This window comes from Apteryx mantelli, chromosome 19 (assembly GCF_036417845.1).
Source record: "Apteryx mantelli isolate bAptMan1 chromosome 19, bAptMan1.hap1, whole genome shotgun sequence".
Taxonomy (NCBI): domain Eukaryota; kingdom Metazoa; phylum Chordata; class Aves; order Apterygiformes; family Apterygidae; genus Apteryx; species Apteryx mantelli.
Window position 1 is genome coordinate 10252077 of NC_089996.1, and position 26465 is coordinate 10278541.

At 58.3% G+C, this 26465-nt stretch overlaps 2 protein-coding genes across 2 annotated transcripts; both read left to right on the plus strand.

The window, feature by feature from the left end:
• Positions 1-303: 303 nt before the first annotated feature.
• XYLT2 (xylosyltransferase 2) lies at positions 304-16708 on the plus strand. The gene is made up of 11 exons (XM_067308445.1): positions 304-478; positions 8431-8902; positions 9393-9568; positions 10599-10801; positions 11281-11361; positions 11630-11846; positions 12374-12550; positions 13454-13716; positions 13829-14024; positions 14492-14825; positions 15186-16708. The coding sequence occupies exons 1-11, from the start codon at positions 344-346 to the stop codon at positions 15506-15508; spliced, it is 2577 nt and encodes an 858-aa protein (XP_067164546.1). The 5' UTR covers positions 304-343; the 3' UTR covers positions 15509-16708.
• A 1909-nt stretch (positions 16709-18617) lies between these two features.
• Positions 18618-25981, plus strand: LOC106500041 (uncharacterized). Its single transcript, XM_067308375.1, has 6 exons — positions 18618-18721; positions 19624-19745; positions 22693-22791; positions 23260-23424; positions 24882-25024; positions 25105-25981. Exons 1-6 carry the CDS (start codon positions 18634-18636, stop codon positions 25250-25252), a joined length of 765 nt encoding a protein of 254 aa, XP_067164476.1. The 5' UTR covers positions 18618-18633; the 3' UTR covers positions 25253-25981.
• Positions 25982-26465: the final 484 nt, after the last annotated feature.

Consider the following 26465-nt stretch of genomic DNA (forward strand, 5'->3'; position numbering starts at 1 on the left):
ACACGCACACCCCATCATGCATTTGCACACACACACACTCTGGTGCACACATGCACACGCCTGCATATAACACAGCACACACATGCACACACACGCACACCCCAGCACACACATGCACATGCACTTGCACACACGCAGCTCAGCACACACACACACACACGCACACACGCGCACACGCGCGCCGCCCCCCCGGCGGGTCTCGGCCCCGCCCCGCCCCGCCTCGCCCCGCCCCGCGCGTGCGCGCGCGCCCCCGCCCCGCCCCGCGCCGCCGCCGCCGCCGCCGCCGCGCGCGCCCCCCGCGCGCCCCCCGCGCGCCCCGCCCGGCGGCGCTGCGGCCGTGACGATGGTGGCGAGCGCGCGGGTGCGGAAGCTGGCGCGGCGGTACCGGCTGGCCGTGGCCACGGCCCTCGCCATCCTGCTGCTGCAGGGGCTCGTGCTCTGGAGCTCCGCCGGCCTCGACGAGGAGGGCCCGGCCGAGGTGCGCCGGGGGGCGGCGAGGGGGCGCCGGGCCTGGGCCCGGGGGGCGGCGGGGGGGGCTGATGAGGGGCCTGGGGGGCTGTGGGGCGGCAGGGGCTCCTGGGGGTGCGGGGTGGCGGTGAGGGTCCTGGGCGTGGGGGGTGCTGAGGGGCCTAGGGGGAGGTGTGGGGTCCTGGGGGGCGGGGGGCAGTGAGGGGGCCCGGGGGGGGTCGGGGGGGTGGGATGAGGGGCGTCCGAGGAGACCGTGGGGGCCCTGAGGGGGTCTGGGGTCTTAGGGGTGTGGAATGAAGGTAATGGGCCTGGGGGCGTGATGAGGGGGGCTGGGCAGGAGGGTCCTAGGGGAGCGTGGGGGTGGCGAGGGGCTCCCAGAGGGAGTGGGGGGTCCTTGGGGTGGGGGTGAGGGTCCTGGGGGTCCCAAGGGAGTGCAGGTCTCTAGGGAGTTAGGGTGAGGGGGTCCTGGGGGTGGCGGGGGGGGGCTGGAGGTGTGGGGTGCTGCTGGGGGGGTCCGAGGGGGGTGGGAGTGATACGTTACACCGGGATGGGGTCCCAGGGAGGGAGGTGGGACCTGCGGACACCCAGCTGTGGGGTGTGCGGTCTGGGGAGGGGAAGGGCAGCACCGGGATCGGGATCGGGCTGTTGGGGAAACGATGGCTGTGGGATGGGCAGCGGGACGTGTGGGGGCTTCCACTGCAGTGTTTTAGGACCACGGCATGTGAGAAGGGGGTTTCGTGCCCCAGGAGGTATTGGTTGGGGCCTGGTATGGGGTTGGGTCCTGGGGGTCTCAGCCTTCTCTGTGGTTTGGGAAACGTTGCAAGAAGTTGAAGATACCTGAGGTAGAGAAATATTTAAGCATACTGCAATTCAGAGGGCTTGTGAGAGCGCGCGCACCAGCGTTCAGGAAGCTCGGGGAGACTCCTGTTCGGCTGGTCCCATCTGGGATACCTATGTAAAGCGCAAGGGTAGAAGGACTTTCTGCAGTTGTGCGTTGTCTTCTGTGTTGAAATGCTTTGCTAAGGCAAAAGATGCCACCTCTTTTCTTTTACCTTTGGGGCAACTGAGTCATGGGCTGGTGACAGTATTTGTCCAAGGTCACGGACAGAGTAGGTATTGAGGAGGACCTGGGTCTTTGGACCATAGTGCTTCCACCTTCAAGCGAAGCTCTTGACCTCTGGGTTGCTTCTTTGAATGTATTTATTTGTTATGAGCTGCTTGGACTGCATCCAGGCCTGCTGCATCTGGGCGAACCAGTGGCTGAAACTCGTTTCTCCCAGAGCGCTGGCTCCCCTGGTGAAAGTCTGCACAGCGCCACGACTCCTCTTCTCGGGCAGGATGCCCAAACTCCAGGGACCGTGGAGAGCTGCTCGCCCTCCCTGAGCTGTGCAGGGCCACAGACCCGAGGCTCAGGCATGTTTATGTGTCAGTCCGAGGGATCCTGGTGCTTCTGCAGCTCCTGTGGAGCTGGGCGGAGGGAAGCTGTGTCTGTCCATCCTTGACAAACCCAAGGTGATGAGGAACGCGGGTTTGGCAGGAAGGGAGACGGTGTGCACCGAGAGCTGGGAAGAGCACATGGAGGAGCTGTGTGGGTGCGGATCTGAGCTGCCGAGTGGGGTGAGCGAGGTACGTGCGGCATCCCAAAGCTGCAGGTCATGCTGTGAGAAGTGGGGATCTCTGGAGGGGTCGGGGCTCCGCTTTCGCTTTGTGGGGTGCCTCTCTGGATCACCTCTTGTTGCTAAGGGTGGTCTAGCAGTCGGCAGGTCTTTTCTTGGGGCTAGAAAGTTTCCCCCCAAAGCAAAGAGGTAAGAACAGGAACTGGGAGGCCCCTTGCGAGGAAGCATTTGGAAGGTCTCTAAGGTGATCACTCACTCAGCACATTAATCCCCAAGCCCAGGCCTCCTGGGGACGGGGACAGGCAGTGAGGTTCTGCACCCTCGTCCACTGCTGCCATACAGCCAGCAGGAAAAAGCCAAGGAATACGTGTAGCAAGGAGAGGGGGTGCAGAGTCACCCCGGATCGTAAGACCTTGGGAGTGGGAGAGCAGGGAGAGATCTGGGAGCCAGGAGTGCCTAACTCTGCCCCTTCCGCTTTTCCGTGACCTTGATGAGATCACTTCACCAGCCTCTGCTTCCCCTTCCCTCGCTGCACAGTCCAGCACCGCTCGTGTGCTGTTAACGCTCAGGATCACAACCTCTGGTGTTACCGCCGTCTCTTCTAGCCACTCTTCTCTATCCCTTCCTTGTGCAGCCCCCTCATTCTGTGCTAGTCCTCACCTGATTCCTCATGTCCCTTCCTAAAACTGAACTGGGCAGCTGACAGGTTTGGCTGTGAAATGTCCCCCCTCATCTGGAGGTGGGGATGTTTCACCACCTGCGGTCCCTGCTTCTCTCTGGGGCTTGGGAATGAACTAGCCTCATCAAAGAAGGCAGGAATCATCCTGAGCTTTACTGACAGCCCAGACACATTAGCAAGCTGGGAAAAGTCCAGTTAACTTTTCTTTCTTAAAACACAGCAAAGCTCTTCATTTCCATGCCCTTCTGCAGTTCCTGATTTTGCCCAGACCTGGAGAAGCCACCATTCCCCAGGATATTTGTGGTAAAGCTGAGGGCAGGAGAACTTTCCTGGGAGAAGCCGACCTTGCAGGCTTGGAATAATTTGGGAAATCTTGGAATCTCCTAATTGCTTGAGTAAATGGCTCCTTCCTGCTATTGGACACTGTTCTAACCAGGCTCGTCCCCACCACAAACCAGCTGTGACTTTCCATAGAGAGCACAAAGGAGACGTGAGTCCTCCAAATGCCTTGGAGCATCTGGAGTCGGGCGAGCCCTCCAGATCAGCCCGTTGGGCTGTGGCATCTGCAGAGCTCAGAGGTTGCTCTGCAGCTGCGGGTCAGAGCTGTGAGCCCCAGCAGCCCGGGTCGCCCAGCACTCGCCTTGCTTTGTGCCCTGGGCCGGCAGCCGCAGCTGCCTGTGCTGCTTAGGCGCTCCCAGAAGAGCTGCTCTGGTCTCCTTTTCTTGCTGGTCAGTTCTTGAAATTCTGCTGATTTTCTTTTCTTTCCTTGTCTTCGTAGGAAGCGGCCCAGAGAACAGAGCAGGCCAGACACTGAGGTGATGGGGTGTCCGGCCGGGGAGCGCACACCCAGGCTGAGCTGGGCCGGGGTGCTGGCGGAGGGAGGCAGTTGCAGCTGTGCAGGAGCAAGGGAAGGAGGGTAGTACTGACCTCAGCAGGGCCTGTACAAGACAGAAGAGGCCCGTGTAGCTTCTCGTGAGGCGCATCACATCCATCTCCAGGAGTGACAGGTTGGGAACAGCTCTGTGGTGCCTGTGTCTTGCTGGCTGATAGGACAGCCGGCTCCGTTTTTATGTACCACTTTGCTTGGCAGGCTCCATCCCAGTGGCTTCCCGCTCTGAGCTTAGCAGAGGCTGAGTGAGGATTTGCTGAACTTTGGGCTTTGCCCCTTCATGTGAGCACATTATAAAATCATCTCACACCAGCTGCACCTGCTCTCTGCCCCGTAAGAGGCCTGAGCACAGCTGAGCCACCACCCCAGCCCCCTTGAGACGTGCTGCTTGGATCGTTTCGCTTCTCTTTGCAAACCTGCACGTTCAGGATGGCTCATTTTCTTGGCCTTTGAGCCCATCCACACAGCTGCCCTGGATCTGCCTGTCCCACTGTTTGCCTGGGGTTAGTTGCATTTGTGGATGGTGCTGATTTCAGAGTCCTAAAGGCTCCCTTTTTTTTTTTTTTTTTTTACTGAGCAGATGTTTTATGGTGTACAGAACAGAAGTTGGATCAGTCTCCATCCACCCAGGTCAGCACTAAGCTTTGTGGTACCCCTGCAATGGCAGTTGGTGTGCTGGGAACTTGTCCTACCTCCAAGAAGCCAAACTGCTTTGATTCCACCAGGATTAAATAACACGATCTCTATCCAGACTGAGAGCTTGGAGAGGAAAGTCCCTCATCTGTATCTAGCCCTTTGCGAGCTCCTGGTGTTTATTCGCATCCCACACTGATAGCATCCCTATTGCAGACACTCTGAGCTTCTCTGGGTAATGGCATAAAGGTGGGAGCTGTGGATGCTTCAGTCCGAGTTGGTCAGAATGATCCTGCGTCCATCAGTCATGGTGGCACCGACTGCTGCTGAACGAGTGCACGAGCTTCGCGAGGTGTTTGGGGGGGGGGGGTGTATGTGCAGGTCTGTGGTGGAGTTTGGCTCCCTGAGCAGCGCAGACTGGAACATGCAAACTGCAGAACATCCTTGTGGGTGGAGGAGAGGATCTGCCACTTGGGAAAAGTGTTTTAGCCCAGTCACGTCTTTATTCTCCCACTTCGTCTTCTATCTTCCTCCTTCCAAGCAGAAGGAGGCAACTCTGAGGGCCTGTATGTTGGTACGGTCCGTGTGCAGCAGTCTCTAGAGACGCTTCCTACAAAACAGTCTCTTCCAGCCTTGCTGAGAATGCTTGAATGTTTTTCCCCAAATAACTTATCTTTAGGGGGATATGACTGAGTCCATTTTAAATGTGAGATTTAAGGATGAATTAATGGCAACTGAGTGTCTGGATTCCTCTGGTGACTTTGGAACGTTTTGACGTTGGTGTTGCCTGATGAGAGCTTGTGTTTGGCAGACACCAAAGTCAACCAACCACAGGACAGAATCTTGTAGGACGCCAGATGTCATTAGTTCCACTCATCACAATAGTCTCCTCTCTCTTTCTCCACTGATATTTTTGTTTCCCGATTTGTATTTGAACTTCCTCCACAGCATCCATGTCCCAAAGGCGGGGGCCCAGGTGGATGTGCCCTCTCTGTTCTGCACAGACAGGAAGAGCTAGAGAGGGGGTGGTTGTGCTGGGGACTGTCTTTACAGGTTCACCTGCCAGTCTCTAAAAGTGTCTCAGGGCAGCCTCTCTCCCTCCCCTTTCCCAGGAGTTTGGAGTACAAGCGTGTGAGATGGACAGAGGGAGGAGGGAGAGATGGGGTTCACATGGGTCAGAGAAGCATCCTAGTGTCGTTCTGGAGGAGAGGAGGGAAGGTCCCCTGGGGACAATTGCCATGTCACTCTGGATTTCAGGTGTGACGCTTCAGTCCCGAGGTGGCAGGCAGCTTGGAGATGTGTCGGAGGGCAGGGGCAGCGGTTGAACTTGTGCTGGGGATAGGATGCAGATAGGGGCCTGGCCCACAGCTCCATGGCCTTGCGGGGGCTGTGGCACGGCATCAGGCAGAGGAGAGACAAGGCTGGAGAAGTGACCTCCAGCAGGCGCCGGGAGTCATCTGCGCATTTCGGGAGAAGGGGGGCGGGCAGCCGCTGGCTCTCCTGGGAATCTTGCCAAAAGTCCTGCACACAAGTCTTAAATACAGCAGAGCAACGTGGCCGGAGTTGTTCCCTGCCTGACTGGGGTGGAGGGATTGCTCTGCTTTGGTGCAGTAATTAGAAGCCATTGAGTTCATTAACTGGCAGCTCTGGAAAGGCTGCCGATGTTTCTAATGATTTTCCCTGTTGAGAAGGGCAGCTGGGTGTGCTTGCGAGCTGTGGCCGGGAACCAGCCTCCTTCCAAGGAGACAAATAGGACTGCAACCAAGCGGGGGCATCGCACGGGGCTGCGCTGCGAGCCAGGCGTGTTGCAGGAGCAGAGGGTGTAAAAGGAGGCCAGTGGGTCTCGCCTCCTCGCGGGGAGGGGGCTGAGCCCATGGAAGAGACTCGCTCTTCGCTTGTCAGTCACCTCCCGGCTCCCTGCTCCGTGACGCTGTACGGAGAAAACAGGTTTATAACTCTCCGAACAGATGGTCCTGCGTGGTGACTAATGAACTGTTCGCTGCCTGTCTCGGGCTCTCTGCGACGCCTGTCTGGGTGGAAGAGGGCTCGTCTGATCCTTGCTGATGCCAGCCGCTCGGAAGTAAAGCAGTTGCTCAGCCCCTTCTCGGGTGACCGTGGGTTGCAGGCCATGGGGAGGCTGTCTCACCCCAGCATGGGTAGTTCGGGGACGCTTTGCCGGCTCTGCCTTTCGGCTGCTACACGGGGTGGCTGGACGAGGCAGATCTTGCCAGATGCTTTCCAGCCTTTGCACAGCATGGTTTCTGCTGGCTGTGACCTTCCCAGCAGCTACGCCCACGGGGAAGCTTGTTCAGGGAGTTAATTCGGTCCCTCCATCCTCCTGAGGCATCCGTGTGTCCTCGGAGGATGCTGCCGCCCATGGAGAGCACCTGACACATCTTGCTCCGTGTCCCGGGGTGGCTGCGCAGCGGCGGCCAGGCACGTTTCTTGAGTGCATTATGGGAGAGCCCTGGGAGGCCTGGCCGAAACTGGGGCAGCTGCTGCGCTTGCTGCCTGTCCCTTGGCTGGGAGCGCGGCCAGGCGCACGTACTCCTCGTGGTGGGGTGGGGACGGGGGGCCTCGGCCGGCCCCTCACGCACGACTCGCTGGCAGAGTGTGAGTGCGGCTCTCGCAGCACGTATGAAGGGAGCGTTTGATGGCTCCAGCCGCAGTCCGACAGCCCCCCGCACTAAGCAGTGCCCTTGGGAAGGAAGCAGTTCCTTCCCTCTCTCTTGGCATCTTCCGCCTTTGTTTTACCAGTCAGGTCAGTTCGGCTGTTTGTGGCACCGCCAGCCGAAGCCCTTCCCCAGCCCCAGGCATCCCTGGCTGTACCTCTAGCTGTCCAGCTCGGTGGCACGTTGTTCAGGTCTGCTTCTCCCGACGCATTTGCGCGGGATCGCTCTGAGCAGAGCAGCCCTCGGGGCTCGTGTCCTGTCTCTGATAGCAGTCCGTCCCGCAAAGCTGAGGGGCTGCGACCCGCTCAGCGACTCGGCCCCGCGGCTTCCTCCCCCGTTCCTGCCATCCAAACTTCCCGTGTGTCCGAGAACAACCCTCTGCTCCCCCCAAGGCTAACTCATTTCTGCTAATCAGCCAGCCTGGCAGAGGTAACGAAGCGTAATTAACTGCTCCCTTTACACACAAACTTGGCTCTGTGGGAGGGTTTGTTAAAGGGATTTCTAGAGAAGCTGGCGATTGCAGTGCCTGTTCCAGACCAGTGCTGGGAGCCAGAGTCTAGGGAAGGGAGCACAGGCAGGTTGGGCAGTATCCTGCCCAAAGCCTGGTGGCCTCAGAGAGTGCAGCTGCCGCTGTCTGGGGCCCCATCTCTGAGAAAGATGTGCCTGGCCTCAGCGCCGGCTTGGGCTCCCAGCATGATCGCGACGGTGAGAAACTGCTCCATTTGCCTGCGGGTGAAACTACTACCCACAGCCAGAACAGTCCCGTGTCCGTCCCCGCCGTGCTGTGATGCCCTGGCCCATGTGGGACTGTGGAGGGTGGCTGGAGGGCAGGCAGGGAGGGCTGCCTGGGTGCAGGGACAGCTGACCCTGGCCTTTCAGTCTCGCTGTGAGCCAGGGAGCAGTGAGCAATGTCCCCCTTGTGCGTCTTGGGTGCTGTGACTGCAGGTCTGCAAAGCGGGGTCTCCCCGTGGTGGCTCAGAGGGGGCTGGAGGCTCTCGCCGTGCGAGGGGCGCAGAGCAGTGCAGGGAGGTGCTTTGGGGTCTGAGTCAGCAGAGGGCTGGTCTGACACCCTCCTTTGCTGCGCGACTGCTGCTCCCGAGTGGACGTGCAACTCCTGACACGCTGCAGCCCTCGGCTGTCGTGCTTGTGGCTAATTCAAACCCGTTCGGAGCAGGAGCTTCAAATTCATTGCTCCTCTGGGCTCGGTGCTGACTTGCTGCTCTGGGGAGACTGATTGCAGGGAAGGATGCAGCAGCCAAGGCTGCCGTGCCTCAGTTTCCCCTGAGATTGGCAGAGAAGAGTGTTGATCAGTGAGCTCCATGGGGACACAGGCATCAAGTGCTCCTGGGTGGCCAGGAACAGGGTCTAGGAACAAGGATGCTCCAAGGAGTGTGTCTGTAGGGACAGGAGTGGGAGCAGGCCCAACTTAATGCTGTCTGTCCTCTCTTCTGTGTCCGTCTGGAACTGGGGAAGGAGCGGCAGAAAAAAGCCAGGTTGCTCGAGAACAGCGATGGCTCCAAGGACTCGGACAGCTCTGCAGGACGCCGGGGCAGCGCAAGCCGGAAGCACGGGCGATGGCGGGGACGGCCGGACAGCCCTGGCGTGCTGGTGTCCAAGGTGGTGAGAGCCGTCACAGCGAAACACAAAGCGGGGCGGAGGCTGCCGGCTGCGCCGGACTCCTCCAGCCGGAGGAACCTGACGGAGCGGCGTGGGGACGCCCAGCTGGCCGTCTTCCAGCAGGGCGACACGGGCAGCGTGGAGGGAGCCCCCCAGCCCACGGAGAACAGCTTCACCCCCAAGTGCGAGATCACGGGCAAAGATGCTCTCTCAGCGCTGGCGCGGGCCAGCAGCAAACAGTGCCAACAGGAGATCGCCAATGTGGTGTGTCTGCACCGGGCCGGCAACCTCATGCCACAGGCTGTGCCCCGCCACTGCCAGCTTTCGGGTGAGTCCTGCTGGGGTGCCGGGCACGTGGGCCACCCACCTTGTGTGACCAAACTCTTCCACCTTGCAAAAAACTGCCTCAGTCTGTCACTGATTCCCAGATTATGGCAGCCTCTGTAATTCAATCAAAGCTGTGCTGGCCTCCTTTAAGCTGGGCTGCTTCATCCGGCCCAGCCCAGTGAGGGCTGCAGGGATCAGAGCCAAGCGCAGCTGCACCCTTCTGTTTCGAGGGGCTGGAGGGGGCATCCCCCCCCTTCCCAACGTGTCCCTGTCGACGTGGAAGCAATTGCAAAGGGCTGCGTGCGCCGCCGTGCCCTGCCCCGTGTGCCCTGGCTGTGTGATGAGGTTTGCCCTGGCCATGCTGGGCCCTGTGATCCCACCTTGATCAGATCCCCCCAGTTTATCGGGAGCTGTGTGCGGTGGGGCGGTGGGGTGCCCCGTGGTGTCCCGAGGCCGGCGGGGGGCTGATGGCCGTGTCCCTCCCCACGCAGGGAAGGTCAGCCCTGTGATCCAGTGGGACGAGAGCCGGCTGCAGCAGGCACCCCCCAGCAAGCCGGTGCGCATCGCGTACATGCTGGTCGTGCACGGCAGGGCCATTCGCCAGCTGAAGCGGCTCATCAAGGCGGTGTACCACCAGCAGCACTTCTTCTACATCCACGTCGACAAGGTCTGCGGGAGGGGTGGTCGCTCCCAGCTGGCTGGCAAGAGGGGAGGGGATGCTAAGGGTGCCCGGTTTAATAACCCAGACGGGCAGTGAGTGAAGTCAGCATCCCCTGCGGGGCCTCAGTGCTGGAGGAAGAGGCTGGGTAGGACTTGCCTGGGAGCTGTGTCCCTCCCTGGATGGGGGCAGCTGCGATCTATCCCCCCTGCCCAGAGCAGTCTTGTCTCGCTGCTCTCCTCCCTGCAGAGGCGGCTGTGCGAGCTGGAGCTTAGCCCCTTGGGCACGTCCCCCTGCACAAGCAGCAAACGGAGCCTCCCCTCAACGCTGCTGCTTTCTCATTTGGGCAGGGCTCAGGCTGTTTGCCCTCCCCCAGCCCACGGAGTGTAACATCTGCATTCTGCTGCTTCTGCACCCCGCTCCTCCTTGTTTCTGTGTGCTGGCAGCAGCCAAGAAAGAGCCCAAAGGCTTGGCTAGCAGCCAAACACCACCCATCCCAAAGATCACAAGATCCCAGAGAGATGTGTGGATCTGTCTGGCAGAGCTCATTGGAAGGAAAAGAGTGGCTGGGTCAGATACTCTGCTCTGTCCTGGTTGCCTGCTTTTTCTCTCAGCCACATGAGTTGCCCTGAGCAGGCAGAGGCAGGTTGTAGGATTGCTACCGCATGGAGCTGCCTCTGCTGCTCCTCGGGGCCCCTTCGGAGATGGGCTGGGGTGTCTGGCCAGCCTGCAGGCTGGCTGGAAGCACGGCAAAGTGGGACCCAGTGGGCATGGAGGGATGTCTCAGCCGTTCCGGGCAATGGACAGAGCCTGGCTGCATTATCGCCCTTCCACAGCTCCGGTTCAGCCCATGACAGCAGCGGCCCGAGGTTTACCTCCAGCGCAGGCTCGGTAGCTGACACTACCCAGCAAGGCAGGCAGGGAAATAAGAAAGACAGCGAGGCACACGCAGAGCAGGGCTGACTCAGAGCAGGTAGCGAGGAAGGCAGGACCCCGGGAAGATGACTCCCTGCTGATCAAGAGTCTCATTCCCTGGCAGCGCTCCAACTACCTCCATCGGGAGGCATTGGAGCTGGCCCAGCACTACCCCAACATCCGCGTGACGCCCTGGCGCATGGTGACCATCTGGGGAGGCGCCAGCCTGCTGAAGATGTACCTGCGTAGCATGAAGGACCTGCTGGAGCTGGCCGAGTGGCCCTGGGACTTCTTCATCAACCTGAGTGCCACCGATTACCCCACGAGGTGAGGACCCTGCTGGGTCAGGGGAGGACGATGGAGGGGTGAGGGCTGCTTGGTGCCGCAGCAGCCCTGGGAGCAACGCTGCTGGGAAGTGTAAGGAGGAGCAGGGAGCTCAGGGCAGATGGGGTTGGAGATTGCACCCACGTGCTGGTGATGATGCTCCAGGGCCAGGCTGGTCCCATCTCTGCTGGGGATCCCAGCCAGTACCTCGGAGGCTGTTTTTTCCTGTGGTCTGGGTGCTGCAGGGCGAATGCACGTGTGAGTACATGTGAATGCACAGGCGTGCACCACCTCACACACCCTTACCAGGCGCCAGACAGCAGAGGGGCCGAGTCTGTGTCTCCCCAGCAATGTGATAAGGATTTGAGTCAGTGCCTATGAAGCAGCTTAGGCTCCCTGTGTTTGGTGGCTGTTTGCAGCTTGAATATTTTCTGGGCTGCTTTACTTCAGGGGTTATTAACCCTTTCTATTTTGCATCTCAGGACCAATGAGGAGCTGGTGATGTTCCTGTCCAAATACCGAGATAAGAACTTCCTGAAGTCTCATGGCAGAGACAACGCCAGGTAACTGTGACTGGGGGCAGGGCCGAGCTGCACGAACAGAAAGGGGAGGATTTCTGAGAACTAAAAGAGTCAGGGCCGGGGGCTGTTCTGGCTGTGGCTGCCAGGAGCATAGCGGTGCTGGTGTGGGGCCAGGTCTTTCCCGGGTGTCACCCCATTGGCTTTACGCTGTTGGAGATCCACCCTGTGTCCCAGCAGAGCGGGTGGCACCCTTAGCTCCGCTTGCAGCTGTAGGAGGACTCTCATACTCAGCCCTTGTCCCCATGCCCAGGTTTATCAAGAAGCAGGGCCTGGACCGCCTGTTCCACGAGTGCGACTCCCACATGTGGCGGCTGGGCGAGCGCCACATCCCCGACGGCATTGTGGTGGATGGGGGCTCTGACTGGTTCTCGCTGACACGCAGCTTCGTGGAGTACGTGGTCTATGCGAACGACCAGCTGGTGTCCCAGCTGCGGCAGTTCTACACCTACACGCTCCTGCCTGCCGAGGTGGGTGCTGGGTGAGGGGAACAGGCAAGGACAGCTCAGAGCCACCTTCGTTGTGAGTGCTGGTGTGTTCCCATCTTGGCTGTATTCGTTTTCCCTAAGACACAAAAAGAATGATGCTGGATCTTCTTCCTGCTGCACTTAATGTTTCTGTCCCAATTCATCCATGCCCCGGATAGCTGTTAAGGGCAGTGCAAAACATTCCTGTTCTGCTCTGGCAGCTTTGTGCCTCTGCTTTGCCCAGGCCTGGGAGAGAGGGGCAGATGGGCCAAGGGTCGTGTTTGTATCCAGCCTGCTTTAGCTCCAGACACCCCTCTGGGCTGGATAAGGACCAATCTGGGTACACAGCCTGTTCCGTTACGGGTTACCCTGTGCTGGGAACTGGGATGGATTTACATTCAGGATCTATCGCAGATTTTTGCTCATTTATTTAAACTTCCTGTTGCTGTGTGAGTGAGGACCGGGGGGCTACGTTAGCTTCCCAGCCTCCATCCCCACTGGGCCTCATGTCTGTTCTCTGCCGTGCACAGTCCTTCTTCCACACGGTCCTGGAGAACAGTCATGCCTGCGAGACACTGGTCGATAACAACCTCCGAGTGACCAACTGGAACCGGAAGCTGGGCTGTAAGTGCCAATATAAACACATAGTCGACTGGTGCGGATGCTCCCCAAATGACTTCAAACCCCAGGACTTCCTACGGCTACAGGTGAAAAAGATCCTCCTTTCTCCTCCTGCTCTCTCCCCTCCTCTCTGTCTCTCTCCCCGGTGCTCTCCCCTCTGAGCTCCCTTGCGGACGTGTCCCTGGGTACAGTGCCAGCTGGTCTGCACGTCTGCAGGGCTGGCTGTCCGGCTGTGGTGGGGCTCAGCACAGAGCTGTCTGTAAATGTTTGGGCCGTGGGATTGCACTGAGTATCCTGCCCCGCAGCCAGGCTTCTGCTTGCAATGTTGTTCCCCTTCCCAGACTTTCTCTCCTGTTCTCCTGCTCTCTCCCTGCAGACTTATGACTTAGGGCAAATGTCTTCTCAGTAAAACCACTTCAGAGAGCTGTCCTCCCTGGCAAGTCAAAATGCCTTGTGATGAACCGTCTTTTTATAACCATGCTCTAGCGAGCAGAGGCTTGGCCTGAGCGAGGCAGGTTTGGGAAAAGATGCCTCCAGCCCCAAAAAGTGAAGTTTGCAGGATTTCCTTGCCAGAGGCTACAGTCTTGGGCTTATATAGTGCAGGGCCCTGATTCTGCAAGCTGCGCTGTATAGCCAGGCCCTGTGCTCTGCAGAGGCTCTGGGAGGGTGGGGGCCTGTCTATATAGAGATTCCAGCTAAGGAGCTGGATGACACATGGCTGCTTCTGAGCACAGAAAGGGGGAGGCAGTGGGAGAGATGGGAACCTGACTGCGTTACCAGTAACCATGCTGTGTGCTACCACTGATCCTGCCATAGAGGATCCCACGTAGAAGCTGTTTGTGCTTTGCTGCTCCCTGGCCTGTGCCATCGAAGGGGACAGGATGGGTCCCAGCATGTTTCCCAGTCTGTCTCATCCCCAGCTTTCATGTTGAGGCGGGAGGGCAGAACGGGTGTAACCAACACTGTTAGAAACACCTTTGCTTTTCCAGCAACTCTCCAGACCCACCTTCTTCGCCCGCAAGTTTGAGTCAACAGTGAATCAGGAAGTGCTGGAGATCCTGGACACGCACCTCTATGGCAACTACCCCCCCAACACACCGGCTCTCAAGGCGTACTGGGAGAACGTCTACGACCGCATCGATGGGCTCAGCGGCCTCAGCGATGTCACCCTGACCTTCTACACGGCCTTCTCCAGGCTGGGGCTCCGCAAAGCCGCATCTGCACCAGCACTGAAGGCAGAGAAGCTCTGCAGGTGGGACGTTCACTGCAGCTCCATCCAAGCTCCGAGTGTGACCTGCATCTTGCACTGGGAGGATGCTGAGGGTCACATGTGCAACCTCTCTCGCTCTTCTCTGTCTCTCCAGATTTGAGCCCCGGGGTTTCCCATCCAGTGTGCACTTATATTTCTATGACGACCGTTTCCAGGGTTATCTGGTGATGCAGGAGGTGCAGAACTCAGCAACCGGGCAAGCAGAGTCCCTGGAGGTGTGGATGATGCCCCAAGGAGCTTTGAAGCTGGCAGGTCACGGAGGGCAGACAAATAGGTTACAAAACCTTGAGGTAAATGGGGAAAGTTCCCCTCACAACACCCACTTTCCTCCACTGCTTCTCCAGACCACCCTGCCCTTCCTCCTCTCCCCCGCTTGCGCATTGAGAGGGACAGAGAGATGTGGTCCCTTCATTATGTCTGAGGACAAACCTTTGTCCAGGACGTTTGCTCTGATTTCTACATGCGGGGAGGTGTTACAGGGTGGGATATGGAGTCGGTTGGTGGGGAGAAAGCCTGAATGGATCTTGGGGAAGAGCTGAGGCTGTTGATGCCATGGCTGCCTGTGGCAGCAGTAGACATCAAACACAGCTGGATTGGTACTGGCGGGCAGGCAGGAGAGCAGCGGAGGGGGGGTGTGCATTGCACTGGGATGAGAGTTCAGACCCTGCCCAGCTCGGGGGGGGGTGAAACACAACACCAGATCTGGTAGCATCTCCCAGCCCAGTGTCCCACTGCTGTGCACCTCCTGTTCTTGCAGGTGGGCACAGAGTGGGATCCCAAGGAAAGGCTCTTCCGCAATTTTGGAGGCCTGATGGGGCCTTTCGACGAGCCAGTGGCCATGCAGAAGTGGTCGCGGGGGCCCAACCTGACAGCCACAGTGGTGTGGATTGACCCCACGTACATCATTGCCACTTCCTACGACATCACGGTGGACGCCGAGGCAGAGTTCACCCAGTACAAGCCTCCCCTCAACCGGCCCCTGCGCCCCGGCATCTGGACCATCCGCCTCCTCCAGTTCTGGGAGCCCCTGGGGGAGAGCCAGTTCCTGGTGGTGCCGCAGACCTTCAACCGCAAGCAGCCTCTCAGGAAGGGTGAGGATGCTCTGGAGATCGGGGCTGGGCCTCTCCCTGCAGGCGGTCCCAAGCACTTGCCCCGGTGCTGGCCTCCCCGGGCTGCAGCTGATGACAAAACGGGAGCCACCCTTCCCGGTGGTGTCCCCTTGCCCACATGAGTCCTCAAACCAGGCCACTGGGCAGCCATGGATGGCCCATTCGCAGGTCAATTAGATCCCTTCTCCCTCCATCCGACGGCAGCATCCCCATTCCTGGGTGCGGGCTGGGGGCTGCGAGGGAACAGGATGCTGAGCCCCGCTGGGAGGGTGGCGGTAGGAAGAGCAGGGAGCTGGGACGTTGCCGCGGTGCTGACACCCTCTCTCTCCCCGTCCTGCCCAGACGATAGCGGCTGGCTGCACGGCGGGCCCCCCCGCAACGAGTACATGGAGCAGAGCTTCCAGGGCCTGGGGGGGATCTTGAACTTGCCGCACGCGGACGAGGCGGAGAAGGACGCGGTGCGGAAGACGCAGCTGACGGGCAGAGCGCTGGACGACTGGGCAGACGGCACCATCAGCACCTTCTGGTCCGTGGCGGACGTCTGCGTGAGCAGCCCCTCTGCCTGCTCCGCCCTGGAAACCTGCAGCAAAACCTCCTGGAGCTCGCTGTCCCCAGACCCCAAATCAGAACTGGGACCCGTCAAACCCGACGGGCGGCTGAGGTAGCAGGACCAGCCGGGGGGCGGCGCTGGGAGCAAGGAGCATCCTCCGTCACTGGCGTGGTGGGGGGGTTCTCTGGACTACATCACCCCGTGAGATTTACACTGTAGTCGCTCGGGGAGGAGAGTGTGGGAACCTCCGGGCCGGGGAAAACCTTCTCCTGTGGGTTTTTTTGGGGGTGGAGGGGAAGGTGCAAGCCTGGGACCTTGCCCACCTTGCCCAGGAACGGGCACTCGCTGGCCAGAGGAGAGCGTGCGGGGGCGCCCGTCGCCATGGGGCGCGATGGCATCGGCGGCTGGGGAGAGCAGTGTATTTATTGCTCCGGGCCTTGGAGCCTCGGGAAGGGGTGATGGGGGAGGGAAGAGAAGGGAGGCTGGCAGGCGGGTAGGCTCTGGGCCGGCTCAGCACCCTGCCCAGCCCCGGGCTGGGTCTCTGCAGGATCAGGCCCTGTGCCACTGGCCGTTCCCCTGGGAGAGCTGGCAAAGGGCTCTGGGGACAGGGCGCACAGGGACGGGCAGGAGCAGAACGGGTCAACGCCTGCTGTGCGCATGGAGCTGCTGCTGGCCCAAGGCCTGCATCTCATCCCCTCCACCCCAGCCCTTTAGTTTGTATTTTTATAAATATAGAAATATATATGATGCAAAGTGCAATAGAGACGAGACCCCCGCATTGGCCGGGAAGTCCTTGTGTCTCCGTCTCCCCTCAGACTGTAACAGAACTTGTTCTCTTGGGTGTCCTGGAGCTACAGGACAGGGTGCTGGGTCATTGTGGTTTCTGTTTTGTTTTGTTTTTTATTGTTTTGCTGTTTCCCTGTTTCCTGCTGGGGGAATCGTATCCTGCTGCCTCTCGGGTAGGGCTGCCCTGCGGTCGCAGGGTGCTGCCCGCCCTCCGGGGCGGCTGCCCGACCGTGCCAAATGTTTGGACCTGCTGCTGTTTCTTGTGCAACAGCCACAGCTGGGCAATTCGGGGGAGCACTTCTCTATTCACCGTTGGAGATCAATAAGCCGCTGTGGACTCTGCATCCCCTGTCTTCACTTTAGGGGAGGCTTTGGGAACTGAGCACCAGGACACCTGAGTCCCCTGCCAAAATGCCACCCGCATGGCTGATTTCTTGGTCCGAGTGAGACAGCAGTTTCCCTTGCTGGAGGGCTGCCTTGTGCCACGGCTGGTCGGCACAGCCTTTTCTTTTCTCCTGGGTCAGCAGAAGCTCTCGGCATCTAGTGTACTTCCCTGGCCAAAAGCCAAGAGGTGAGACAAGGTCTGGCCAGCTCTGTCCCTTCTCCACTGTTTTTGCTTCCCCCCTTTTCTGGAGGGAACGGATGCCACCTCCTCCAGGGAAGGGGTGTAGCGGAGCACCCTCCTCCCGCCCGTCCCCCCAGGCCTTGGGGGCTCCCTGCAGTTTTCCTTCTCTGCACGGAGAAGTCCGAGTTTGTTTTTTCCACCCCGGGAAGATGTTTTGCGTGCCATACTGAACTGCAGCGGGACCGCGGGCCCAGCCTGGGAGCGGCTACGGCCAGCGCAGAGGGGCTGCCGGGGCCGGGACCGGTGCCAGGCTCCAGGGAGGGTGGGGATGGATCTCACGGACCCCTGCTCAAGGTGAGGGCAGCCGGAGCAGCTTGCTCAGGGTCATGTGCAGTCGGGTTTTGAATATCTCCAAGGATCTGTGCCGTCCTTCACGTCTCTCCAAAGCCCAGGGCTTTCCTGGCTGACAGCGCTGCGCTCGGGCTGCCTTTTGGTTTGCGCTCACAGTCTCCTTTTCTGGTTTAAGGACACTGGTGCTGAAGGAGCTGGTGTTGTAAAATCAGCTCTTCTGCACACTAAGGGGGGATGGAGACCTTAGTGGGCAGGGGCAGCTACCTGCTGGCACCCGAGCCCGCTCCCTCCTTGCTAGCCGGGTGCCCGAGGGGCTGGGGCTGGGGAGGACGTGGGGTGAGAAGTGCTCGGTGCTCTCAGACACGCTGTGCAGGGCCTGGCCCCGGGCCAGGGGAGGACGCCAAAACTCTGTGTCAGAAGCATTATGTAAAGTTGTCTTAAATATGCAACATCACCACAAATATATCTATATCTCTACAGTGCGGTGTGTCGGGTTTTTGCCACGTATGCTGGAAATGCGGGGGGAGGAGGGGGGAGCAGCTCTGTGTTTCAAAAGGAAACGCTAGAGAGGGGCTTTGCTGCTGCAAATCCTATGGCGAAGGGGCAAACCTGACCCAGATGCCGCTGCTACGAGTGTCCCTGCGGAGCGTGGAGTCTTGGGACCTTCTGGGCATGCTTTGCCCCAGCTAAGCTGTGGGGCTTCCCGAATGCATCTGCGTCCCCTGGGCACCAAAATGGGCCGAGAAAACTGTTTGGGGAGGGATGTTTGGGGGGGGGGGCTCAGTCCGGTGGTTTTTGTGAGACTCACATTGCAGAAAGCAAGTTACTACTATTATTTTCCCTTAGCCTGTGGCCAGAGGGCGGAGAGCTCGGGTCTCCGGGCAGGTTAAGGTAACGCGTTTTAGCTTCCTGACGAACGGGCCCGGCCCGGGGCTCTCGCGGTGCTGGAGGAGGTCAGGCCGGGGGAAGCCCGTGGGCGCCGCCTGATCGGATTACTGAGCGTTTAGATTGCGTTTAGCGTTCAAATGCTAATTAACTAATTAGCGGCACGTCCTGTCGCGGCCCCGGGGGGCTGCTCGCTGCGCGGGGGCTCCGCTCCGCTCGGCGGGGCCGGGGCTGCGGCTGCCCCGGGGCGGCGGCGGCGCGCGCTACGGCCGCGGGGCCGCGCGCGGCTCCTCTCCCCCCCCCCCCGCCCCCCCGTCCCGAGCGCGCCACCCCCGCGCCACGTGCGCGTCGCCGCGGCAACCGCCGGCGCCGCGTTCCGCCGGCGCATGTGGCCACCCCGCCTCCCCCGCCTGCGGACCAATGGGGGGCGGCGGGGGGCGGGGCGGCGGCCAATGAGGGGCGGCGGCGCGGACGCCGGCGGCGGCGGCGCGGGGCCGCCCGGTGTTGCCGAGCGCCGCCGGGCCGCGGGGCAGGGGCAGGGCGGCGCTCGCCGCGCCCGGGAGCGGATCGCACCGCAGCGCAGCGCTCCGGCGGAGTCCGCACCAGTCCGGCGCGGCGAGGCGAGCGGGGGCGGGCGGCGAGGCAGCGCCGGGATGGCGCAGGCCGGCGAGGCGCTGACGCGCGCCCCGGCCGCCGGCGCGGCCATGGACAGCAACGTCTTGGCCATCGTGGTGGCGGCGAGTGAGTGGCGGGGCCCGGGCGGGCGGCGCGGGGCGCGGGGAGGCGCGGGCAGGTTGCGCCGCTCGGCGCCCGGGCGCGGGGCTGGGGGCGGCCGCTCCGGTCGCTGGAGACCTGGCGCTGGAGACCCTCGGAGGGGCCGCGCAGTGCGGGGCTCTTGCCGTAACCCCGTCGCGTAGCTTTGGGAGGCAGCGAACGGTGGTCGAGGGGGGAACCAAGGGCGAGAGGTTCTCCGCAGCGCTCCAGCCGAGTCCCTAAACGAGGGCTTTACCCGCAAGGAGCGCGAAGGCTTGCAGGTTCTTCTGAAAACGTGGTGCCCTAAGCGCAAGGGAAACGCAAGGCTTTGTGCTCTGAGCGTGGGGTTTGCTTCTCGCTGCCTGCCCTCAGCAGATCTTCGCTTCTGCCTTTCCCTGCGTGGCAGTGCCGAGCTGGATAACGAGCAGAGGCTTTGCAGAGCAGAGCGTGGCCTGACTAGGAGTCAAAAGTTCCTCGTATACAAAAGGACTTGCAAATAAGACCCTGTCTTGAGGTGCTGGGAGTCTGAGCAGAGTGCTTTGCAAGCCCAAATGGGAAGGCACTTGCTTGTTGGAGGTCCCGATCAGTGCTAGGGCCGGTCCCAGTGCGCTTGCTTAACTTGTACGGGGTTTGCTTTGGATTCAGGATTGGCTGGAACCCCTGTGGCTTTGTGGTTTGTTCCTGATCTTTTTAGGGAGAGAGAGATGTCAGGGGCAATGGGGCTTTCAGCGTCCTTGGGATGGAGAGCAGGGGAGCCAGTCTGTCTGTGCTTGTCTAAGCCTGCTCTTTCCTTAGAGACCCAGGGGGATGAAGGGAGGAGGTTGCTGGAAGGCTCTGCCAGGCACAGCAGGCTACTGGCTCCATTCATTTCTTCTCCCTTCTCCTGGCAGCGGTGTCCACGTCTGTGTTCATCGTGGCGATTCTGGTCCTGCTGCTGCTCTTGTATCACCGGGACCCCATGTGTTGCCAGTTTCTCTGCTCGTGCCGCTTCTTCCAGAGTCCTAGCCAGTATGTGAGTATCCTCCCCTCGCTTCTGCCTGCCGGCAAGTCCCACACCATCAAAGCTGCTGGTCACATCCCTCGTTTCTTTGTGCTGTGGTCTCCGGGGTCGGATCACAGGTCGCAAGCTGAAGAGCAGCCTGGCTCCCCTTTTGCACGGGGGCAGCGCGTGACGCTGCTCGCCCACCGACACAGAGCGGCTCTGTCTCCCATCCCTCACGCTTCCCTCCTTGGTGTTCCCACTCTATCCAAGAGGTCCGTCCACCCAAACGCGCCTGGCTGTAGAGGCGGGGGTCGAAAGCAGGCTGTTGGGGGCAATATCCTCCAGGCCCGAGACGAGCAGGTTCCCCTGGCTCCACCGGCAGCATGCAGGGGGGTCTCCTCCCCCAGCACGTGCGTGTTCAGAGCAGGCTCCTCCATGCCGCCCTGCTTTCCAGGAAAGGGGCACAGCGGGGAAGGGGGCTGGAAAGCTCAGTGCAAGGCAGACAATGCCGCTCTCCAGCGCCTGCATCCCGGCAACTAGCTCTGTTGTGCGCAGATCCCGGGCGCGGAGCAGCGCGACACAAAGCCCTTTCACTTGCGTCTGCAATTTCCTGGGGCTTTCGAGTGGGGAAGCTGGTGAGGGGAAAAGAGCAGTATGTTCAGCCAGCGCAGCCTTTGTGGTAGCTTCTGCCTGGGGAAAGTTTGGCCTCCACAGGCCACGGTGACGGTGGTTCGGGAGGAGGATCGAGAGTCCCCTGGAGCAGAGGGGACGCTCACCTTCAGCCTCAGCTAGCAGGGGAGGGAGAACTTTGTTCAGTGAAAGGCAAATCTAATAGTCCCGCTGGTACCCCAGGCTGAGAAACCCCCAGCAGAAATCACAGCGGAAACAGGCTGCCCTGCTGGTGTCCCCTGCACGCTTCGCTGGATCTGCTCCTTTCCCCCCCTTGCTCTCTGCAGCCTGCTTGTCCGTGGCACGCGCAAGGGAGAGAGCTCTCACTGCTCGGCTGCACTTCTCGCTCTGCAGAGCTGCTCTCGGAGGCCGTGCAAAGTCCTCACTTCTGGCCACCCACCCCTTTCCCCCCTCGTAGGGGCTGGGGACGTGTAGTTGTCCCCCAAAGGGGGCATCTTGGCTCTAGGGCCGTTTGCTCGGGTGAGGTGCTCGCGTTTGGTGAGGAAGGGGGCTGGAGCAGGTGACTGGGCAGGTCGGTTGAGAGCGTGATCTGGGCGCTGGCCCGGCTTGTGTCGCGTGAGCACTGTCCCCTGCCTGGTGGCGGTGCTGGTTTGGGGTAACTGTGCTGCTGCGCCAGCCCCAGAGAAACCGCAGTGAGCTACAGAGCCTTTGCAGTGGTCGGGCTTGGCTCTTGGGTGGGTGGTAAAGGAGAAGGCATCTTGCCTTTAGCAAGGGGGAGTGTGGATAGAGGGATGTGGATGTGAATAGATATATATGGGACAAGGAATATATATAGATAGATAGGTCTTTTCCCGTAGGAGTAAGACTGGATCCTCTTGGGGGGAGGGGCTGGTAACTACTTCTGCTGTTTCAGCTGTCTGCAGGGTCCCTGTCAGTACGTGCCCGTACATAGGATGCATTTCTGTAAGAAAAAGTGAAGCAGCTGTACTGGTGTGAGGCAGCTTTCAAGCTGGTATAGCTGCACTGGTTGTACTGGTTTTGCTAATCAATATTAAAACAAAGAACAATTATACGCACGGCCAACCTATTTTTCCCTATGGCTTCTGTAACTGTGCGGTAGGGCTGAGACAAATGTTTCCTAAGCTGTTAATAGCAAAAGCAAATCTTTCGTTTGTAGTTCACACTTCAGATCCCTGGTTGCTCTTGAAGGGCCCCCAGTTAGGGAGGGGAGTGCAAAGAGGAGCTGGGTGGGATTTGCTCTGAAGCCAGAGAGACAACAAGAGCCCGCTTGGGCCTAAACTGCTTCCGCAGGCTGAGCCTCCGGCTGCCGAGAGGTATAAGCTTGCCGATGCCACGGGGGCAGAACTAGACCAGCTGGAACATAAAACCCTCTGTGCCTGAGAAAGGCGCACGTGGATTTTTGCGCTCATGGGCACTAGACGTGACTGTCCTGACCGAGCCCCGGATGGCAATCTGCCACCTCACTTTCTCTGCAGATAACATGGTGATGCTGGGCTATTTACTGCTGGCAGAAGTGGGGCTTTTGGGGAACAAAGAAGTTCCTAGAACTTGAGTCCTGGCTCTCACACGAGGGACTCCTCCCCACAAGAGGGGTCTCTGCTTGCTGTTGCTCAGCACCTTGGCAGGGAACTCAGTTTAACTGGGGCAAGTCTATTCACTCAGGAACAGAACGGCTACTGTTCTTTGAATTTGCTTGCCACATTATCCTGAAATGACTTCCTTTAGATAAGCATTTACAAATTCTGTCACCTTGAGCATATGACTGAGCTCTTATCTTTATTAGTGGAATAGTTGGGCGGTTGTTGTCCTCCATCCCCCAGACGATGATGATTCTGCTGAGCTTGAGTGAAGCTCTGCCTTTGGGGCCAGGCTGCTCTCTGCTCGCTGTGCCAGGCGGAGGTGTCGGTGGCTCCGGGGCTCGGAGGGCCCTGCGCTCCATGGTGAGGAGGTGCCCATAGCAGTCGGCATCGGTAACTGGTCAGGCCGCAGGCTGGCTGCCAGGGGTGGGAGCCTTGTGTGCCAGGCAGGCAGAGCTAGCGGCTCTCCACCCAGAGCTAAAGCAGCACGGCGGGGGGCTGCCAAAGCCGAGCACAGCGAGGAAACCGAAGGGAGAGCACTGAGCCCTGCTAGGGTGACGAATGCACCCGTTGGGTGCGAAGAGCAGCCGAGCAGGCTCGTTTCCAGGTGCTCTCACCAGCGGCGAGCCACTCCAGCTCGCGCTTCCCGGGCTGTCCCGTGCAGGCTGCCTGAGCGCTGCTTGCTGTCGGGCAGGATGTTGGGGATTTCTGCTTGCACTCACGTTCTCCTCCCTAACCCCTTGTTACAGGACTGCCCCCCTCCATACTTCAGCAGCAGCCAGCGGCTGGTGGGACCCCAGCATGGAGCGTCGCGACTGGAGAGCGCTGCCGAGAATCCTGGCATGCAGGTGACGTTGGCTGACACCGTCTTCCCTAACAGGAGCCGGGGGCGGGGGAAATGGTAGCAAAGATCCTGATGAACTTGGGAAGGGGCTTTGGTTATGGGTGCCTGGGAGGCTCTTGGGTACTACAGTATCTAGAGCAACTTTGAGAAGTGCTGTCTGCATGTTATAGCCCTTTGAGGAGGGCCACAGGGTGCTACATCCCCCTGCCATGAGATGTTTTGGCATTTAGTGCCAGGCAGATCCCTCTTGGCCTGGGATCTTGCAAAGCAGGTCTGCATCATGAGACTGTGGTGTAATTACCTCCAAGATCAGGCTCCAGGGAGGGTTTGCAGATTTCCTCCTTCAGGATCCAAGGAAGGGCACTCATGACTCCACACTCTGAAGTAACTTGAGGTGACACCAGGCCATGAACTTCCAACTAAGACAGAGACCAGTGCACTGAGGTTTCTCTTCTGGGCTGGGTATTTCTAGGGAGATGAGCTATTCTGCGTTGGAACCCCGAGCAGCTACCAACTCCCTTCCTGGGAACAGTCTCACTTGCCAAGCTATGAGAGCGTGCGGAAGAAAGATCGCCAGCGGGAAATCCATCAGATGATTGCCGAGAGGTTTGGGCTGTGGGCAGACCCTTCCCAGGAGGTAAGCTGTCCTGTGCACAAGGCTGTTCTCAGCTGGCAGGGGCCCAGGAGCAGTCTTCCTCCGCTCTGTATCTAGGTCTTGCTTCAGCAATTTGCAGTAGCAAAGGACTCTGTTCTCTGCAATTGTCTTTCTCTGATAGCCTTTATCTCTGGCAAAGGCACACAGCGTTCCAGGAGGCTCCGGCTGTGTACATCTGTGCCGGTTAATGATTGATCTCGCCTGGTGCATTTGCAGCAATGCCTGTGCAGGGAGGAAGGGCAGAGCTGCTGATGAAAGGGCAGGCCCTCTGGATCATCTGCTCGGTAGAAGTCCAAGCTGGGAATGTTATTTTTAGATCTGTAAGGCTTCCAAGGTCTCTCGCTCCCTTCTCCCTACGGGGCATCTCTGACAGGCCCCTCACTGTTATCTTGAAATGCTTATGGCTTATTTATGAGCTGGAGGTTTTTGCTTGTTAGGATGTTTAAGACTTGCACCTCCCCCAACAGAACAAAGAAAAGCAAGTGCGTCTGCCAAGAGACTCCTGTAGGACAAAAAGGCCTTATTGACTAAAGCAGAATAGAAACATTTGAAACCTGTAGTAGGGCACTAAAAGGCTCAGTCGTTTACCTGGATTTTGAGCTCTTAAAGCTGCATCAAAAAGTTTGCCATGGTCAGCACTCCGCTAACTTGGCACTTGCCCCCTTTGGCACTCAGTGTTTGGAGTCATAACTAATGATACCTGCCCTGAAAACCAGAGCGCTAAAGGCACGGGAGAGTAAGGCCCAGACTCCCCAAGGATGATGAGCCGGGCACTTAAAATTTCTTGATCCAAGCCCAGGTGACTTGCCCAGAAGAGGGGGGCAGGGTAATGCCATTTACAGTTAGGAGGGGTGATCACAGCACTCGCTGGTATTAGCACAGCTAGCTTCAGCAGCCATGGCAGCAGTGAGTACCACGCGCTGCAGTGGGAGCTCTTCAACAACATCCCCTGTGCCACTGCTGTCATTCTCTGTGGGAAGAGAGAAAGCTAGCCCAGCTCTGCCAAAACATAAAGTAACTACAGCTCAGAATTCCCCTGTTGCCGCTATGCAGTGAGACTCCCTATCAAAATCTGGATAAAGTCTGGTTTCTAGGTGCTTATATAAACAACTGTACAGCAATTTATACTTGGTCAAAAGCAAGCAAGCAACAACCCTCTTTCAACAAAAGGGAAGAACAGCAGTTTGGCACAGAGAGTGTGTGAAGCGGGAGCAGGTGGAATATACGGTAGCTGCTCCAGTAGACTTCTGCCCTCCATGTTACAAACTGGTGCTATGCGCTGATCTTCCAGGTGTTCATCTAGCCAGCAGCATGTTAAGGATTACAGGAATTTAATTTCAGGGATGTGGTGGCTGTGAGTCTTGTGTTGCATGCTCTAGGAAGAAGTGGGATAATCTCTGTTATTTCTGATCAGCTGTAATACTCTTTCTCTTTTATAGATGCCACCTCCCTACGAGCATGCTCTAAGGCATCCTCCAGCTTTCTCAGGAACAGTAGTAAGCTCAGAGACCTTGGACAGACATGGCATGCCAGACCCTTTCCAGGCCCCTGTCAGCTACCAAACTCAGAGGAACACAGCAGTGTAAGGACTCAACCTCAAGATACTCCATCTTCCTGTGGTGTCAATGATGGAAGTGCCTGTGACATTGTTCTTGTCTGCAGGGAACAGCCAAACCTGAGACCTTCACCCAGATTTGCAATCAGCCGAGAAACACACAGGCAAGTCGGACCCAGCCAGTGGAGACTTCCATCCTGCAGCACAAGGATAAAAGCAGAGCCACCACCAAATATTGCTCTTTCTCCAGAATAACCAGGGATGTCTGCTTGCTCTGCTCTCTGCCAAATGTACTGTTACCAGAGGCGAGCTACTTTGTTCTACACAGGGAGCAAAGCAAAGGTCTGCTCAGCCAGAGCCTGTTGAGGCAGCTGAGCGTAACATACCTCTGTGAGGCTGTGGCAAGTACTGCCAAGCATACCAAGTATTAGACCTCAGAAGGTGGTCATCTTCTACTACTTCACTTATTTCTTAGGTTATAAAATGGCTTTCTTTATCAGCATATCAGGTACCAGGTGGGAATCCTGACCTGAGAGTAACAGAATGAATCTGCATCAGAGCATCACTATGTGCTCTCACAGCAACATTCCTCTGGGATTTAGAGCAATTTTGTACGAACTTGAGATAAAGATTCAGGTGTCCAGGAGATTCCAGATTCAAGATCCAGGAGTTTGTGTTACTTGAAGTGCTGAATGCAAATAGAGACCAACAAGACAAACTGAGCGACTGGACATGCAGCTGGGAAAGGATAGAAGCATGGAGGGAATAGCTGGTGGTCTCTATGAAGGACATAAAGAAGCAAATGTGGAAATATGTGGTTAACCCAGTTTACTTAGTCTTCTTTTGCAGAGCAGACAATCTAGTAATGTCAAGCCTGGTGTCATTACACCACCAATTTTGATACCATTTTCTACTGCAAAACAATTGTTTTAAAAATTGTTTACAAAGCTGTAGATAAAGTGAGATCAGTTTGGCCACCAGGCATTTGGGCTCCTGTCTCTTTGAGCAACATAAGCAACCATGGAATGACTCAGAAAAAATAAAAGGATAGTCTGGATTATGGCTTTATGATACACCTCATGGCCTCCAGCAGCTGAGTTTCAAATACCATCCCAGACTTGTGCACTCCCAGGCACTCTAAAATTAGTCATGAGTTAGTCTTAGGAATGTAAACTTACCTCACATGGCTAGTAAATGGAACACTTTCAGGGATAGTATTGGAGTTAATCAGTGAGATGAGTTAGTTATTAAGAAAAAAAACTAGCTTCCTGGGATGCAGAGTTAGGTGCTAGTGGAAGAGGATCTGTCCTCTTCTGCAGTATCTAGAATTAATACACAAATATAACAGTAATGTCTAAAGATGATTAAAACTTGACAGGAAATTATTAGTGGGAAAAGAACTGATGTAAGAGTGATTCTGAAGTTAACTAATCCAAGGAAACAGTGGAACAGGTTCTCCAGAGAGAGA

Excerpts from the sequence above, each read along its gene's own strand:
- LOC106500041 (XM_067308375.1), top strand. The coding sequence starts at position 18,634 with ATGGCGCAGGCCGGCGAGGCGCTGACGCGCGCCCCGGCCGCCGGCGCG. Across the intron at positions 19,746-22,692 it reads TCCAGAGTCCTAGCCAGTAT|GACTGCCCCCCTCCATACTT; the intron begins GTGAGTATCCTC and ends CCCTTGTTACAG. Across the intron at positions 22,792-23,259 it reads CCGAGAATCCTGGCATGCAG|GGAGATGAGCTATTCTGCGT; the intron begins GTGACGTTGGCT and ends GGGTATTTCTAG.
- XYLT2 (XM_067308445.1), top strand. The coding sequence starts at position 344 with ATGGTGGCGAGCGCGCGGGTGCGGAAGCTGGCGCGGCGGTACCGGCTG. Across the intron at positions 8,903-9,392 it reads CCGCCACTGCCAGCTTTCGG|GGAAGGTCAGCCCTGTGATC; the intron begins GTGAGTCCTGCT and ends CTCCCCACGCAG. Across the intron at positions 12,551-13,453 it reads AGGACTTCCTACGGCTACAG|CAACTCTCCAGACCCACCTT; the intron begins GTGAAAAAGATC and ends TTGCTTTTCCAG.